Genomic DNA, 16,753 nt, shown 5'->3' with positions numbered 1-16,753 from the left:
CCCTCCCTACCTCAAGCCAGAAAACAATCGCCTCCAGAGGATTTCTCTTTTTCTACCTTTGTCCAAGAAATGACGGATTCTATCCCCTTCAATTTGCAGGCAGAAAAGGATGACAGACAGCAAACTCTGGAAATACTCCAGTTTGTAGATCCTCCCAAACACAATCTCGCAATTCCTATCCATGAGGTGCTTACAGTTACAACAACGCATCTGGGAACATCCCTGCACAGTTCCTGCAGTGAACAAAAGAGTAGATTCTACGTACCTAGTGCAATCAGCACCAGGCTATCAAAAATCCAAACTGTCCCACCACTCGGTGGTCGTAGAGTCTGCGCAGAAGCGTTCCAGACGTACAAGAACCCATTCATCTATCCCGCCAGGCAAGGATAATAGATTTCTGGATCAAATGGGTCGAAAAACTTTCAAGGAGCAATGCTGACCTCCAGGATCTCAGCATACCACCTCTACATGACCCAGTACCAGAGGAACCTCTGGAAACAAATGGAAGAGTTTGTGCCATCCCTGCCTGCACAATATCAAGAGGCAGCACAAAACATTAATAAGGGGTTAGACACAAGGGGTTAGACACAGGAAAACATGAAGTCCGCGCCGCCTATGATGCCTATGAGACAGCTTTGAGAGTTGCTGCATCTGGCATTACTGCCAGAAGATGGGCCTGGCTCAAAGCCTCCGACTTAAGGCTAGAGGTGCAAGATAAGCTCGTCGACCTTCCTTGCCTTGGGGATAATTTGTTTGGCACCAAGGTACAAGACGCAGTCTCACAACTACGTGAACACACTGAGACCCTGCGACAATTATCTTCTCTTCCGCATGATCCATCAACACATGCGCCCATTCTATAAACAAAGGAGATATTATCCTCCTTCATCCAGACCGAGGCCTCCCAGGTCCCAACAGCGACCACAACAGAGGCAACAAAGAACATCTAGGCCTCAACCAGCTCCACAAACCGGACCTGCCACTGGATTTTGAGATCATATCCAGAGAACAAGGCCTCTGCTCCAATCCTCGACCAACACTACCAGTGGGAGGAAGACTGTCCACTTTTTACAATGCTTGGACGTCAATAACATCGGACCAATGGGTCCTCTCAATTATACACCGAGGATATCAACTCAACTTCATAACATTCCTCAAGATTCTCCACTGAATTCCTCTCATCTCAGCAAAAATCATTTGCTTCACTTACAAACAGAATTATCCACTCTCCTGAAAGCCAGGGCTGTAGAGTTGGTGCCCCGGCTTCAGCAGGGCAGAGGATTCTATTCCCATTATTTCCTCATTCCAAAGAAAACCGGAGGCCTACGACCAATCCTAGATCTCAGAAATCTCAACAAATTTCTAAAAAAAGAAATTCAGGATGGTTTCTCTAGGCACCATGCTTCCCCTTCTTCAAGTAGGAGATTGGCTTTGTTCTCTGGATCTTCAAGACGCCTACGCTCACATTCCAATATTTCCTCCTCATCGCAAGTACCTGCACTTCATGGTAGGTCATCAACATTTCCAATACAGAGTACTGCCATTCGGACTTGCCTCTGCTCCCAGAGTTTTCACAAAATGTCTGGCAGTAATAGCAGCCCACTTACACAAGCAAGTTGTCCATGTCTTCCCATATCTAGACTGGCTCATCAGAAGTCACTCAAGAAGGAGCTCTGTCTTCTCTCAATCAGACACTTACTCTACTCCACGCCACAGGTTTTCTCATCAATTACCAAAAGTCCCATCTTACTCCATCTCAACTACTCCAATTCATAGGAGCAGAACTGAACACCATCCTTGCAAGAGCCTTTCTACCCTAAGATCGGGCAGAAACACTATCTTCATTAGCAAACTCGATTCACTCCAGACATCAGGCAACAGCCCATCAGTTTCTAACCTTACTAGGCCATATGGCCTCCACAGTTCATGTCACTCCTATGGCAAGACTAGCCATATGAGTAACCCAATGGATTCTAAGGTCACAATAGATACAAGCCATTCAACCGCTTCATTATCCAATTCAATTAACCCACCAACTAAGATCATCTCTACTTTGGTGGGCGAACATGGACAACTTGCGCAAGGGCCTACCCTTCCAGCAACCAGTCTTACAGATAACGTTAACTACAGATGCATCCACCTTGGGTTGGGGAGCTCACATACACAATCTCCAAACCCAGGGTACTTGGACAAAACTCGAAGCAACTTTTCAAATCAATTTCCTGGAGCTTCCAGCTATACGTTATGTGCTACATGTGTTCAAGGACTGCCTTTCACACAAGACTGTTCTCATCCAAACGGACAACACAGTGGCCATGTGGTTCATCAACAAACAGGGAGGTACGGGCTCGTATCTCCTCTGTCAAGAAGCCGCACAAATCTGGGACTGGGCCCTGAAACACTCAATGTTCCTCCGGGCCACTTATCTGGCAGGCATTCACAATGTAGTGGTGGATCGACTCAGTCGTCAGTTCCAACCACACGCATGGTCCCTGGATCCCTTAGTAGCGACCAGGATATTCCAATGTTGGGGACAACCAACAATAGACCTCTTTGCGTCACATCTGAATCACAAAGTAGACAATTCCTCTTTTCTACGCATGCACAAGACCGTCAGCCAAGGACGCCTTTGCACATCCTTGGACCTCAGGCCTACTATACGCGTATCCTCCGATACCGCTCATAACCAAGACTCTCTAGTGAAGTTTCAGCAGGACAAAGGGTCCATGATACTCATAGCCCCATATTGGCCTCGACAAGTGTGGTTTCCCACACTCCTATACCTCTCAGTCAGAGATCCAATTCGTCTGGGAGTAGCTCCCACTCTCATAACTCAGGATCAGGGTCGGTTGCGCCATCCCAACCTGCAATCCCTATCTCTGACAGCATGGATGTTGAAAGCTTGATTTTACAACCACTCAATCTTTCAACCAATGTATCTCAAGTGCTTCTAGCTTCACGTAAACCTTCCACACAAAAGAATTACTCTTCCAAATGGAAAAGATTTACTATGTGATGCAGACAAAAGAATATAGACCCTTTCACCTGCCCCATAACCTCTCTGTTAGACTACTTATACCATCTATCGGAATCTGGTCTCCAGACTTCATCTGTAAGAGTCCATTTAAGTGCAATCTCAGCTTACCATAATAAAATAGGAGATGCACCAATATCCACACAACCTCTTGTCAGCAGGTTTATGAGAGGTCTAACTCACCTTAAACCACCAATTCGGCCACCAGTCACAGAATGGGACCTCAATTTGGTATTAACAAGACTCATGCATTCTCCTTTTGAACCCATAGATTCTTGTGATCTTAAATTTCTCACATGGAAGACTATCTTCCTCATAGCCATTACATCAGCTAGAAGGGTTAGTGAGTTACAAGCACTTGTCACGTACGCACCCTATACAAAGTTCCTACCTGACAGAGTGATTCTTTGTACACATCCAAAATTCCTCCCTAAAATAGTTACGGAATTCCACTTGAACCAATCCATAGTTTTACCCACATTCTTTCCAAGGCCTCATTCGCACCAAGGCGAACGGGCTTTACATACTTTGGACTGTAAGCGTGCACTATCTTTCTAATTAAACCGCACTGCAGTCCACAGAAAATCAAATCAATTCTGTTTCCTATGATCCAAACAAACCAGGGAAAGCAGTGGGTAAACATACTATATCCAATTGGCTAGCAGATTGCATACAGTTTTGCTATGAAAAAGCAGGCCTTCCTCTCCAAGGGCGAGTAAAGGCACATTCAGTGAGAGCAATGTCAACTTCAGTAGCACACTATCGTTTGGTGCCAATCCTTGACATATGTAAAGCGGCAACATGGAGTTCTCGTCACACCTTTGCAGCTCATTACTGTTTGGACAAACAAGGCCGACAAGATTCAGCCTATGGGGACAATCTGTCTTAAAGAACTTGTTTCCAGTCTAAACCCAACTTCTCCTACATCCAACCTGCTGTGATCTTCGGCTGACTCATTTTCAACAACAATACTTCACTGTTGCCTCACTGCAAAATGACTCAGCCTCTAGCTTGCTAATTACCCATATGTGAGGACTAGCATCCTGCTTGTCCTGGGATAAAGCAAAATTGCTTTCCTTGTAATAGGTGTTATCCCAGGACAGCAGGATGTAGTCCTCACAAAACCCACCCGCCACCCTGCGGAGTTGGGTCTCATACCTTTTATTTTATTTTTTGCTAAAGCTTATTGCTACATATGAGACTGGAGTGAGAGACCCCTGTGGCAGAGAATATCATGGCACGCTGGGCATGCTCAGTAGCCTCAGGCTGCCAGTCAAAAGTTTCTAGAAACTTTGACAAGTTTTTCCCGCAATAGGGCTCCGTCAGTGAGAAACTTTGACAAGTTTTTCCCGCAATAGGGCTCCGTCAGTGATGTCACCCATCCTGCTGTCCTGGGATAACACCTATTACAAGGTAAGCAATTTTGCTTTTACAACCATAACCTTTGAAAAGGTTCTTGGTGCTGTTGCCGGTCCAAATAGTAGTTAAATTCTAAACATCATCATATTTGTGCAACAGTAATAGCAAGAGATATACTTATGTTTTTTTGTAGTTAACCTCATATAAAATGGCGGGCTTTGTATAGTTCAAATAGCCCTATCAGCCATGCAGTATTTGTGCGGTCACTTCGATACCGATTTGATACCAACCGTTACTATTATAATCATAGGTTACTCCTGTTTGTTTTTTTGTGGTTTCAGCTTATTTACACCTATTGTAAGGCAGTAATATTAAGGTAGCACTTATCATATATGGTCGGTGCAGCGGAAATATCTGGTTGGCTGGCGACGGCCCGACACGGCTCGTGTTTCTGACAGCTTCTTCAGGGGCCCACAACGTGCCAGTTCTATGGTAAAGGATTATAGAATATCAGCTTAATACGATTTTAAATGTACAGCGCTACAACATTATGATATACATACTATTTCTCAAGTCTGCCCAGGAACAATTCTGCTACCCGGCTGCAATGTTACACGGTGACAGCTGGATCCGCCATTTTGAAAAGCTGTGTGTTATATACCTGCCTACGAGATTCACATGACTGGTATTTGACAGATTCATTAGTGATGGTAGAGTGCCAATCAAAGGTTTAAATGAGAGAGGGCCAGTCGACCATGTCATTGAGTCCTTGTGGGGATTGGGATGATAAATTGTATATCCACCATTGCTCCCGGTAGTTCAGAAATTGATTCAAATCACCCCCACGGGGGTTAGGTGATACTTGTTCTAGGATTGTCCATTGCATCTGCTCAAACATGTGACCAAAAGTAATACAATGACTGACCATAGGTGCTTCAAGGTTGGCTGTATTAAGACGACTCCTGTATTCTCTTAAACGTATTTTGATTTTTCTACTAGTACGGCCCACGTATATCAATCGGCAGGGACATTGGATTAAGTACACAACCCAAGATGAATCACATGTAGTTACAGCTCTCTTTTTATAGATATAGCTTGTAATGGGATGTTGCCAAGAATTGCCTGCCATAGTTACTGGGCACATATCACAATTTCCACATGGGGTATGGCAGCCTTGTATCGAATTAGAAAATTGCTGGTTCATTGATGCTCGAACAATATAATCCCGGAGATTTTTACTGCGCTGGTAAGCGAAAAGCGGGGTTTCTGAAAAAACAGGGTGAAGTTGAAGCACATGCCAGTGCCTTTTAATGCTTTGCATAATGAGATGGGATTTGGCAGTATGGGTAAGCACACAAATGTCCTTAGAGATAGGATCTCGAGTTTTATAATCTAAGAGGGCTTGGTGGGGAGAGTGCCAAGCTCTCTTATAGGCTCTATAGACCGCAGCATAAGGATAGCCACGGACAAAAAATCTGGCGGCTAGGTCACTGGCTTGAAGTTTGAAGTCCTGGTCCGAAGAGCATATACGTCGCAGCCTAAAAAATTGGCTAACTGGGAGACCTTGTTTAAAGGCTCTAGGATGAAAGCTGTGGTACATTAGTAAATTATTACGTTGAATATCCTTTCGATAAATTGTCATATGTAACTGTAAATGATGAATAAAAATCAAAATGTCCAAAAAAGCTATTTTCTCTTTACTGAATTGTATAGTAAATTTGAGATCCATATCAATGGTATTAATCCATTCGGAAAATTCATGTAATAATGATACATCTGCTACCCAAAATATAAGGAGATCATCTATGTATCTGATCCAAAGAGACGTCATTGTAAACCATTTTGATGAATATATATGGGTTCTTTCTAACCTATCCATAACCAAATTGGCTATGGATGGAGCTGCGGACGACCCCTTCACGATACCATGAATTTGTAAAAAAAATTGATTCAAAAATTGAAAATAATTTTTTTGGATAACAAGTTGAGCCACTTTGAAAACGAACCAGAAAGGAATTCTAGAGTTTTGCATGGTGTCTTTTAAGAATTCTTCTATCGTAAGCAACGCGGTGGAATGAGATACATTGGTATAAAGAGAGATGACGTCCATGGTCAATAATATTGTAGGTCTCTTTAAAGAACAATATTGCTCCAATTTTTTAAGGGTCTGAGTGGTGTCTTGAGTATAAGAGCGCATCTGTTTAACTAAGGGTTTCAAAAAATGATCTAAAAAGATTGCTAGAGGTTTCAAAAGAGAGCCATTACTGGCTACTATTGGTCTTAAAGGAGGATCTGTAACGGACTTGTGTACTTTAGGTACACCGTACGTGACCGGTATACAAGGGTGTTTAACCTGAAGAAAATTTCTTTCTTTACGGGTGAGAAAAGGTGTTAGTTTTTCTTGTAACAATTCTTCAATAAGCAAAGATATTTCTTGCGTAGGATCCTCTGTAAGTGGTTTGTAATATTTTATGTCAGATGATGAGATAAAGTATGAACATATTGATTGCGATCTTGTATAACAATACTTCCACCCTTATCGGCCGGTTTAATGACAATCTGTGGGTTCTGAGCCAATGACTTCAAGGCTTGGCGAGATTGTAAGGAAAAATTAATAAATGAATGATTTGTAGAATTTTCAAATGATGTCATATCTTGAAGAACTAGATCCCGAAATGTACTAATATGAGAATCTATTGGGCCAGGCGGGGTCCATTTAGATTTGGAGCGTACTATAGAAATATTATCCGCTGAAATCTCATTGATGCTGCAGTACAACTTGATTTGTAACTTGCGAATAAATTTTGATAGGAGTATACGACTTTCAAAAGGGTCATGGTTTTGATGGGGAACAAAAGATAGTCCAAGGTTAAGGACCTGTTCCTGCATACTGGTAAGAGGATGATCAGATATATTTACTACTGCGGATCGATCCGTGTACGTGAGCGTGTTTGAGGTCCTTCTTGGGGTTGGTGATATTCTCGTTGGGCATACACTTGGGATACTGGATCGTTTCGATAAGGTCTGCGTTGCCATCTGCCCCGACGTCCTCGTCCTAAAAAAGGTCTTGTATAAGAACCCCTCTTAGGGTATAGTGACGGTTGGTATCAAATCGGTATCGAAGTGACCGCACAAATACTGCATGGCTGATAGGGCTATTTGAACTATACAAAGCCCGCCATTTTATATGAGGTTAACTCCAAAAAAAACATAAGTATATCTCTTGCTATTACTGTTGCACAAATATGATGATGTTTAGAATTTAATTACAAAAGATTTCATCATATATCTGCAGTTTACTATTCTAGGTCCAAATAGTAGGGCAACAAACTGATAATGTTGGCCAATAATACAAAACTGGAGAAATCTTTGGAGTTCTTGCTTCATTGGGATATGAAAATAAACCTCTTAAATAGGATGATAAAAACTTGCCTTTGCGTACTGAGGCTATGACCGTAAGAAGAGATTTCATATGGAATCGAGGATGTATATATTCTGATTTTACCCCCTTTAGATCCAGATTAGGTCTGAATAAACCATCCTTTCTTGGAATCACAAAATAAATTGAATATCTTTTGATTCTCCTTATTGGAACCGGGCAAATTGTCTGCAATTGAATCAGTTTGTTCAATGTCCCATGAATTGTGATGATCTTGACAGGAGAATGGGCATGTGAAATTACAAAATGATCTTTTACCAATCTTCTTAGTTCTGGGGCATATCCATATTGGATTATATGCAAAACCCATTGATCTGAAGTATTGTGAATCCAGTCTCCAAGACAAGCCTGTAACCTGCCCTCTATAGGCTCCCTAGAAAATGAATCCTCCTGACTTCATTGTGTACTATGTGCACCACCGGTGGAGCGGCTATCATCTACCTTTGGACTCCTTGCATCACAAAAGGGCTGAGATCTACCTTTACCTCTAGAAGACTGAAGAGTTGCTCGCTTGCTTCATCTATATCTTTTAGCTTCCATTAATTGGCTACGACCTCTATAAGGAAGAAAACTGGGTTTGACCTTAACCTCAGGTAATCTCTGAACGTTTTGGATCGCACAGATTCCTCATTAAACAATCCAGTTCCACCGCAAAAATATATTTTCCCTTGAAGGATAAATGAGAGTCTAGACTTTGACAAAGAGTCTGCAGACCAGTTTCTTAACCAAAGAAGATGTTTAGCTCCCATAGAGCTAAAGACCTAGCCAAAATTCTAATTATGTCATATAAAGCATCAGATAAATAAGCCATAGCCAGCTCTAGCTTTGCAGAGCCTGCTAACTCAGACAACTACTGAATACAATGGAGCAGAGACTAGCAACATAACTAGCACAAACTGCTCCCTGAAGCACAAAAAACCTACAGAAAAAAGATTAAGTACTGACTCTACCTTCCTATCCTGAAAGGCTGTTATTGCAAAGTGCGCTATCTTAGCGCTTCGCATAGGTATTAGGTTGAGAGAACATTGCACAAATCTCATCTTTGGGTGAGTTTCCTCACTCCAAAGGTCATCAAATCTTCACAAGAGTGCACTGTTCTGTTCATACATCGCACTCTAAATGTCAGTGGCCCCTAACCCCTACACTACTACCTAATCCTCACCTCGAGTAACTAGGTGGCCTCATATAGAGGTATAAATACCTACCTAGTATTGAGGGCGTTATGGCTAGGCTCTCTCCCTCTCGTATGAGGGCCCTGATGGCTAGGCTGGCTCTCCAGCAGCTTAAAATACTAAAAACGGCATTTGCGAAAACATCGCAAAGTGCAATAAAGCCATATCGCATGGCTTAACGATATGGCTTCGCAAATTATGAAGCCAGCTCACTTGGCCACAAATCCCACCCCAAACTCCTCTAATTTGCATCGCACTATGCTTTATGGCGTTTTCACATGCGTTAAAGGTGTTTTCACATGTTAAAGGTGTGTTTTGCATGAAAAATATAGCACTTTGATAAATGACCCTCTAAGTTTGTACCTGAGGCAATGGAGGGTAAAGTGACTTGCCCAAGGTCACAAGGAGCATCAGCAGGACTTGAACCCTGGTCTCCTGGTTCATAGCCCACTGCTCTAACCACTAGGCTACTTCTCCACTCCTAAATTAGATCATTAAGGTTCTTTCTGAAGAAGCTAAATTTGTTTAAAAAAAAAAAAATCAAGATCCAGTTTCAGCAGTTATTTTAATAGTGACTTTCCATCATATTGAATAGCCAAGAGTTAAATATGCTATTTTTTGCTAGTTTAAAGGTAAGAATTTAATAGGCAGCAGTCGGTTCTGGTTTTACTGTTTTATAGACTGACTGGGCACTACAAGTTAGTGATGCAAAGCAGAGATATGATTGAATCCTGTTAATGAGGAAGACATGTTGGGAATACCAAGTAGAAGGAGAAAATATGGAAGCTGATCAGCCATTTCATTGACCATATTCTAAACTATAGAAAACATTTCTACTTAGTGTACATGCTGTACAGCATGCTTTACATGATAGTGTGTGTCCTAGAAACAAACTCCAGATCTGGGATCTTAACCTCCAATTCTCTGAGAATAGCTGAATTAGACATTACATGTGGGTGATGTCATCCGATGCTGAATGGATGTCTTTCTCTGAGCTCAGTAGAGCTTTACTGACATGCGCGGCAATTACCATGGGAACACTGCCTTGTGAACTCCTCAAGTCAGTTTTTGCCCTTGCTACGGCCCAGATGTATACATCTCTCCCTAATCATTCTTCTTTTAGGCCTTGTTCATCTTTTTAAAGATTTTTTTTTTTATTTTCTGCCTCGCCAATTTTCAGCAGCTTCAAGGTCTGCATCTATGGATGCAAAGTATGTTTCTTCAGCAAAAAGCATGAGCCCAGCACAATTGATGCATTTGAAACCCAAGGACCTAGCGCAGGTGGCACCATCAAAGTACAAGAAACCTACACCATCAGTCTTCCTTGATGCAGGAGCAGCAGTTGGCCATTGGCGCCATTAGTACATATCACGAAGATGGCAACACAAGGACCAGAAGGGGACTCATTCCATGTGTTCTCTTCCTCAATGGCACATACTCTACAGAGGTACAAACTAGGATGACCAGAACTCCCCCATGAAGCTCCTGAGGGAGGTATTCCAGATTGATGACCTTATACTGGTTTCTGAAGAAGATATGTCTTCACCAACACGAGTCCAGGGGGTACATTACCGAGCAGATCGTATGATTGAGCTGGTCAAAAGTTTCTTTGTTAGAAGCAAAAGACTTCTAGCCTACTACAGGAAAAGAACTCTGCCACGTCACTAAGCTTCGGAGTTCTTTGTTTCATTTGACTCTAATAGACTTGGAGTAGCGGTCGTGGAGCATGCATTGTCCAACTGGTTAGTGGAATACATTCACCACTGCTACCTTTTGGCAGGCTTGCAAATCACAGACTCTCAGAGCTCATCAAGTGAGAGCTATGGCATCTTCTTTTGTCCATTTGTGAGAAGTACCCCCCCAGACATCTGCAAAACTGCAATATGATCATCTGTTCATACCTTTACATCCCACTACTGTCTAGACAGTCTCAAGAACTGACAGTAAATTCGGACAAGCAGTTTTGCACAATCTGTTCTTACTGTTGTCTACTCTCCATGGAGTCTGGAATGCTTACTCAGTAAACTGTCCACTGCAGCACTGAGCTTAGGACTTCTCGCATGTTGTGACTAATTCAGCCTGCTTATCGACAAAAAAAAAAGCAAGTTTGCTTACTGTAAATGATTTCTGTAGATAGGACAAATTAGCCATGCTAAATGCATGCTCACCTCCCTGGAGTGGACTGCCTGGCTAGGATTAGCTTTATTGACTGAGGAGACTTATGAGGCAACACCCACACATGCTCAGTAGAGCTAAAAGCTACTAGCTAGGAGAGACAAGTCCAGTCAGTGCTGTTGCATTACGTCACATGTCATGGCTAATTCATCCCACTATCTATGGAAAACATCATTTACAGTAAGCAAACTTGCTTTACCTGTTAATTTCCTTTCCTTGAGTCCTGCTATATCAGTCCAGGACTCTCCTGGGAAATTAGGCCTAGACCAGGTGAGGAAGTGGTTTCTTTCCCCACCAGGTGAAGCATATTTGTATATATGCAGAGTTATCTTTGAAATATGTTTATGCATCTTAGTCTGTTCTTTGCTCATTTGTTTGTCTCCAGTCTCCCATTGACTGGAGAGGGCATGGTATGAAAGGATCCTGTCTTTAAAAAAAATGTATTTCAGAGCCTTTTTCTTATGTTTAAATTACATTTAATGCTTAATTAGAATTCTGAGGTTTTCTGAACTGTACCACAATTAAATTGTGATGTCAGAGAAAATATTCTCTTCCTCCATCTGCTGGCAGTAGAGAGCAACCCACTGGACTTGTATATCAGAATTCAAGGAAAGGAAATTAACAGGTATTGCAAATTTCTCCTTGTAGCTCTGAAAGAAAACATAAATACAAATTTCTATCAAATCTTTGCGTTTCTGAATAGTTTAAAACTATTCTTCAATCAACTATCATTGAACCCTGCTACTGATCACAGAGCAAGTTCAGCAATCATTAGTGTAGGGTTCTGCAGTGTGTAGCATGTTTGCCATAAGTGGCACATGAAATGATTTTCAGCAGCACATGTGATGAAAGTCTAATTTAGGGATGTGCAAATGTGGGGTAAGGGGGAGGGCTACCAACTGCTGTGGGCCAATCAGCATTACAAAAACACTGAGGTGCAGCTGCTTGATGTTGGTATTGATTCTTGCCCAATGAAGGTATAGAAAGGCACCACAGGAGTGGAGTAAGAGATGTGTGCAGCAGACAGGAGGAGCTCTGCCGCTTTGGAGCTGTTTAGCTGCTCTTGGACACTACCATCATGTCCCACCTGCCACCATTTCTGTTTCCCAGGGCCTGCTGCTGGAGCAGAGAAGGGAGTGAGTCTTGTTTGTGCCGTGGTAGCTCTCTGCTGCCTCCTTTATCCTGTAATAATGCCAAGCTGCTGATTTCCACTGCTGCCTGCCCTGCCTCCTACATCACTTCTGCTGCTGGCTCAACCTGAGAAGACTCTAGCAGTCTGAGGCAGGCTGGAGGATACTTAGTGCTAGGGGGTGGGGAGAGAGACATCCGTGGGGAAGGGGGATTAGAAGGAAAGAGAGAAAAAGGTGAGGATAGTAGGGGCGTGAGAGAGAATTTGGGTGAGGTGCAAGGAGAAAGAGAACCTGACTGTCTTGTGGCACTCAACCAGAGTTACCTTCCACAATATAAATCTTGACACTCCACTTATGAAAAGTTGCAGACCCCCTATCTTAGTACAAACACAGTTATAAGGACTATGGATAGCTCATTTAGGGAGGGAAAATGAAATTGTTACATGTTTTATTATTTTTCAGTAAGATTCTTTTCTTATTGATATTTTTTATGCCAAAAAGTGGGTAGAAATATTTAGACCATTCTTATAAAATTGCTGTTTGCCATGTGAACCGCATTAAAAGAATCACTTCATTGGATTACATGGAATCTTAAATGTTAAGTAATTCAGGTTGTCTTTTACCCATTTTTTAAGTAATTGATGTATAGTGTGTTTAAACCTCATAATTACATAATTGTACAATATTTTTCAATGTTACAAATATTTCTTTTCTTTATTAGGCAAGAAACAGTCATATTTCCTACGTTATTCATGGGTAATTGAATTAATTTATAGTGCTAAAGTGCATGCTGTTCCAATCATGGTGTTTTTGTGGGTAGTATCATTAACACACAAGGCATTTCTTTAGCTGGACTAACTGCATGGGACTGTGCTCTTTGCAAGACCTTACCTGCTCAAAACAGTAATGGATATTTTGCTATTCATGAACTCAGGCCCTTGTCAGCACACCACAGGTCATGTGCAGCCAGGAAGGAAAGGCAGGACAGGTGAAATTAGTGGCACAGTAAAAGCAGTTCCACATTAATAAAAATTAAGTACAACATAAGAATTGCTTAATTTAATTTAAAAATAAATTGTTTAAAGCAATGGTATATAACTATATAACTTTTTAAAATTAGAATGAGATGTTTAGTATGTGTATAAATTAAAATAAGCTATTTTTATGTTATGCTTGAATTTTTATTAATGCGAAACTGCTTAAATGCATCTGTAACGTGATCTGCACTGTGTGTATGTATACACACACACACCTATTTGGTTAAAATTCTATGTAACACCTCTGTATGTTGTAAACTAGTAAGGTTTACAAGAACCATTCAACTTCTTTACATTATACAGACATTCCTGAAAATCAGAGCATTGAAAATATCACTAGATTCTGCATGTGAAGCAAAATGTACTGCATTAAATCAAGATCTCCAAGTAAAACATCCTTTTCTTATCACCCATGTTAAAATAAAATTTAAAAATGCTAAAAAAATAAATAAATGAATCTAGATATAGATATTTAGATAGAGATCTAGATACACTACTCATTTGAAACAGCCCTGCTCTGTTGAAATCTTAAATTGACCATATATATACTCTAGTATAAGTCAATATCAAAATAAAGATTTACCTTTTGCCTGTGGATAAGTTGCAGATAAAACCTCCTCCATGTCAAAAAAAACAAAAACAAAACCAGCCCCAACCCATCAAAGCCCACCACCCTCCCTTATGACTGCCCTCCCTGTTCAATCCCTCCCGAACACCCCCCAGACCCACTAAAGTCCCTTGTGGTCAGGCAGGGGGGCCTGTGAGCGATCTGCCAGTAACCAAAATGGCGCCTGCAGTCCTTTGCCCTTACCATGTGACAGGGGCTACCGGTGCCATTGGCTGGCCCCTGTCATGATAGGAGCAATGGACGGCCCCTACCATGTGACAGGGGCCAGCCAATGGCACCGGTAGCCCCTGTCACATGGTAAGGGCAAAGGGCTGCCGGTGCCATTTTGGTTACTGGCAGCCGACGGCCCTGGAGTGGCAGATCGCTCCCGGGCCCTCCGCTGGACCACCAGGGACTTTGGTGGGTCTGGGGGGGTTCAGGAGGGAGGGATTGAACAGGAAGGGCAGTCAAGGGGGAGGGTGATGGGCTTTGGATTGGGGCTGACTTTGTTTCTGGACATGGGATGGGGAGGACTTTTGGTAAGTTTTGGGTTGTACGCGTGTAAGCCTGGCCAGCTAATTTATGCCGATTTTTTTTTGGCTTAAATTTCTTGACTTATACGCGAGTATATATGGTAATTACTATAGGTGGGGTTACTGTGCTGCTTTATTTTTCCCCACTGTGACTTTGCTGAAGTACTATATTGCTGCTTCTTAGGGCCTGATTTACATGAGAATAAAACTTGAATCTCCATACTTACTGAAACCTAACTGAATCGCAGCATCTTCCTTACAATGGTATATACACAAGTTGAAAATTAGATAATTTTTCAGTCCTGAGTCCTTACTTTGGGCTTTATAGTGGCATAAAAATGTTATACTCTTTTATTTTTATTTATTTAAGAGTTTTTATATACCGTCATTAAGTTATTTACCATCATAACTGTTTACAATCGGGCACCTGTATCAAAGAAAAATGTGGTTCATAATTTACATAGGTGGTGCCATTCATATTCGGTAACAAATAATATTATTAATAACATAGTATTACCATAAAAATAAAAATGTTTCTCACAGGACAAGCAGGATGGTAGTCTTCACATATGGGTGACATCACAGGATGGAGCCCAATCATGGAATACTTTTGTCAAAGTTTCTAGAACTTTGACTGGCACCTACTGGGCATGCCCAGCATAGCACTAACCCTGCATCCAGCAGGGGCCCCCCTTCAGTCTCTTTTTTATTTTCCGCGCAACAGTAGTCACACAGGTTAAGGAGCTCTAGAGACTCCTGACAGGAATTTTCCTCATGGAATTCTTTAAAACTTTTCAAAAAATTCTACCTATAGGGGTCCCCCTATCAATATCTGTACTCTGCGGTCAAAAGATCAGGCTTTACCCTTGTTTGCGGTTGATCCCCGTCGAGTTTTCCCTTCGGGGCCTACCGGCCATTGACCGCACAGAGGCTAAATGTTTGTCGAAGCCATGGCGTCGGGTTTTCATCGGTGCCCCGATTGTCCTCGGACAATGTCCATCACAGACCCGCATAGAGTTTGTGTATTGTGCTTGGGGTCCAGCCATGATACCCTAACTTGCACCAAATGTGCACAAATGATGCCGAAGGGCCGTAAAGCCCGCTTAGAAACGATGGAGTTTCTTTTTCATTCAATACCCCCGACTCAATCGTCTGAGCCGGTGCCATCGACCTCTCACCAGCAGTGGGACACTGGTGCTGTCCGACCAGCATTGACTACTCCGAAGGTGTCGACTTCTTCCTCATCGCCTCATGAAAAGGACAGAGGAGAACATTGTGAAAAGCATAGACACTGGCATCGGAAGGCTCAGTTCGCTGATCCAGGCAAGCCCTCAGCATCGGCGTCGACAGAGCCACCGACAAAGAAAATCCCGTCCAGAGAAGCCCCCATCCTCCTCTGTGACCAGGTCACCAAGGCGTTCCCCACTTTCATTCGTGCAGGGAGCTGCAACTCCACTTTTACAGGTGGACCCTCCGGCTATGCCTCTATTGCCTCCTACTCCAGAGCCGGGCTTACATTCCCCATGCTTCCATGAGGAATTGGATCGGATGATCCAAGAGACCATCGGAAAAGCACTGCAGGTATTCCATCCTCCATCAACGCCGGTCACCGATCCGATTCCCATGGCGCTCGCACTGCTACTGGGTAGACTGGATGCGTTGATCGGTGCCCTTCCACCACTGGAACCCCTCTTCCTTCGCCGATACCTCTGTCATCGGACGGCAAAAACACAGATACCCATACTGCCGTCTGGAATTCTGCCACAGTCTCATCCATCGATGTCGCCGGTTCCATCGGTGCCTCCATCGATGCTGTCTGTGCCTCTTCCGATGCCGTCGATGCCCAGGCCTGACCCTTCGTGAATAATGCCATTTCTTCCCTCTGAAGATCCTCAGGGAGCTAGTGATCAACCTTATGATCCTTAGACTGATGATTCTTCCCAGGATACAGATGATCTGCCTTCAGATCCCTCTCCCCCTGAAGAGAGAAGGTGTTCTCCTCCAGAGGATCTGTCCTTTCTTAACTTCATTAAAGAAATGTCTGAAACAATTCCATTTCAGCTTCAGACAGAAGAAGATTCAAGGCACAAGATGCTGGAAGTACACCAGTTCCTTGATGCCCCTAAGGAAATCATGTCTATCCCTATTCATGAAATCCTAATTGATCTTCTAAAGAGGAACTGGGAGCACCCTGGTTTGGTTTCGCCTGTCAACCGTAAGACAGATGCCACCTATCTTGTACAGTCAGCTCCTGGGTTTCAAAGATC

At 42.6% G+C, this 16,753-nt stretch overlaps 1 protein-coding gene across 5 annotated transcripts in view; it reads left to right on the top strand.

Annotated features, from left to right (window-relative positions):
* Positions 1-16,753, top strand: part of NDEL1 (nudE neurodevelopment protein 1 like 1) — a 129,594-nt gene that overhangs the window by 78,140 nt on the left and 34,701 nt on the right. For 2 of the 5 annotated variants that reach the window (XM_029600345.1, XM_029600346.1), the window contains exon 9: positions 13,031-13,065. The exons of the other annotated variants lie outside the window; for them this stretch is intronic. In XM_029600345.1, coding sequence (XP_029456205.1) covers positions 13,031-13,065 — 35 coding nt within the window. The remainder of the gene's footprint in view (positions 1-13,030; positions 13,066-16,753) is intronic. 5 annotated transcript variants of the gene reach the window in all.

The sequence above is a fragment of the Rhinatrema bivittatum genome, chromosome 4 (assembly GCF_901001135.1).
Source record: "Rhinatrema bivittatum chromosome 4, aRhiBiv1.1, whole genome shotgun sequence".
Lineage (NCBI taxonomy): Eukaryota > Metazoa > Chordata > Amphibia > Gymnophiona > Rhinatrematidae > Rhinatrema > Rhinatrema bivittatum.
This window is presented reverse-complemented; position numbering and strand designations above follow the sequence as displayed.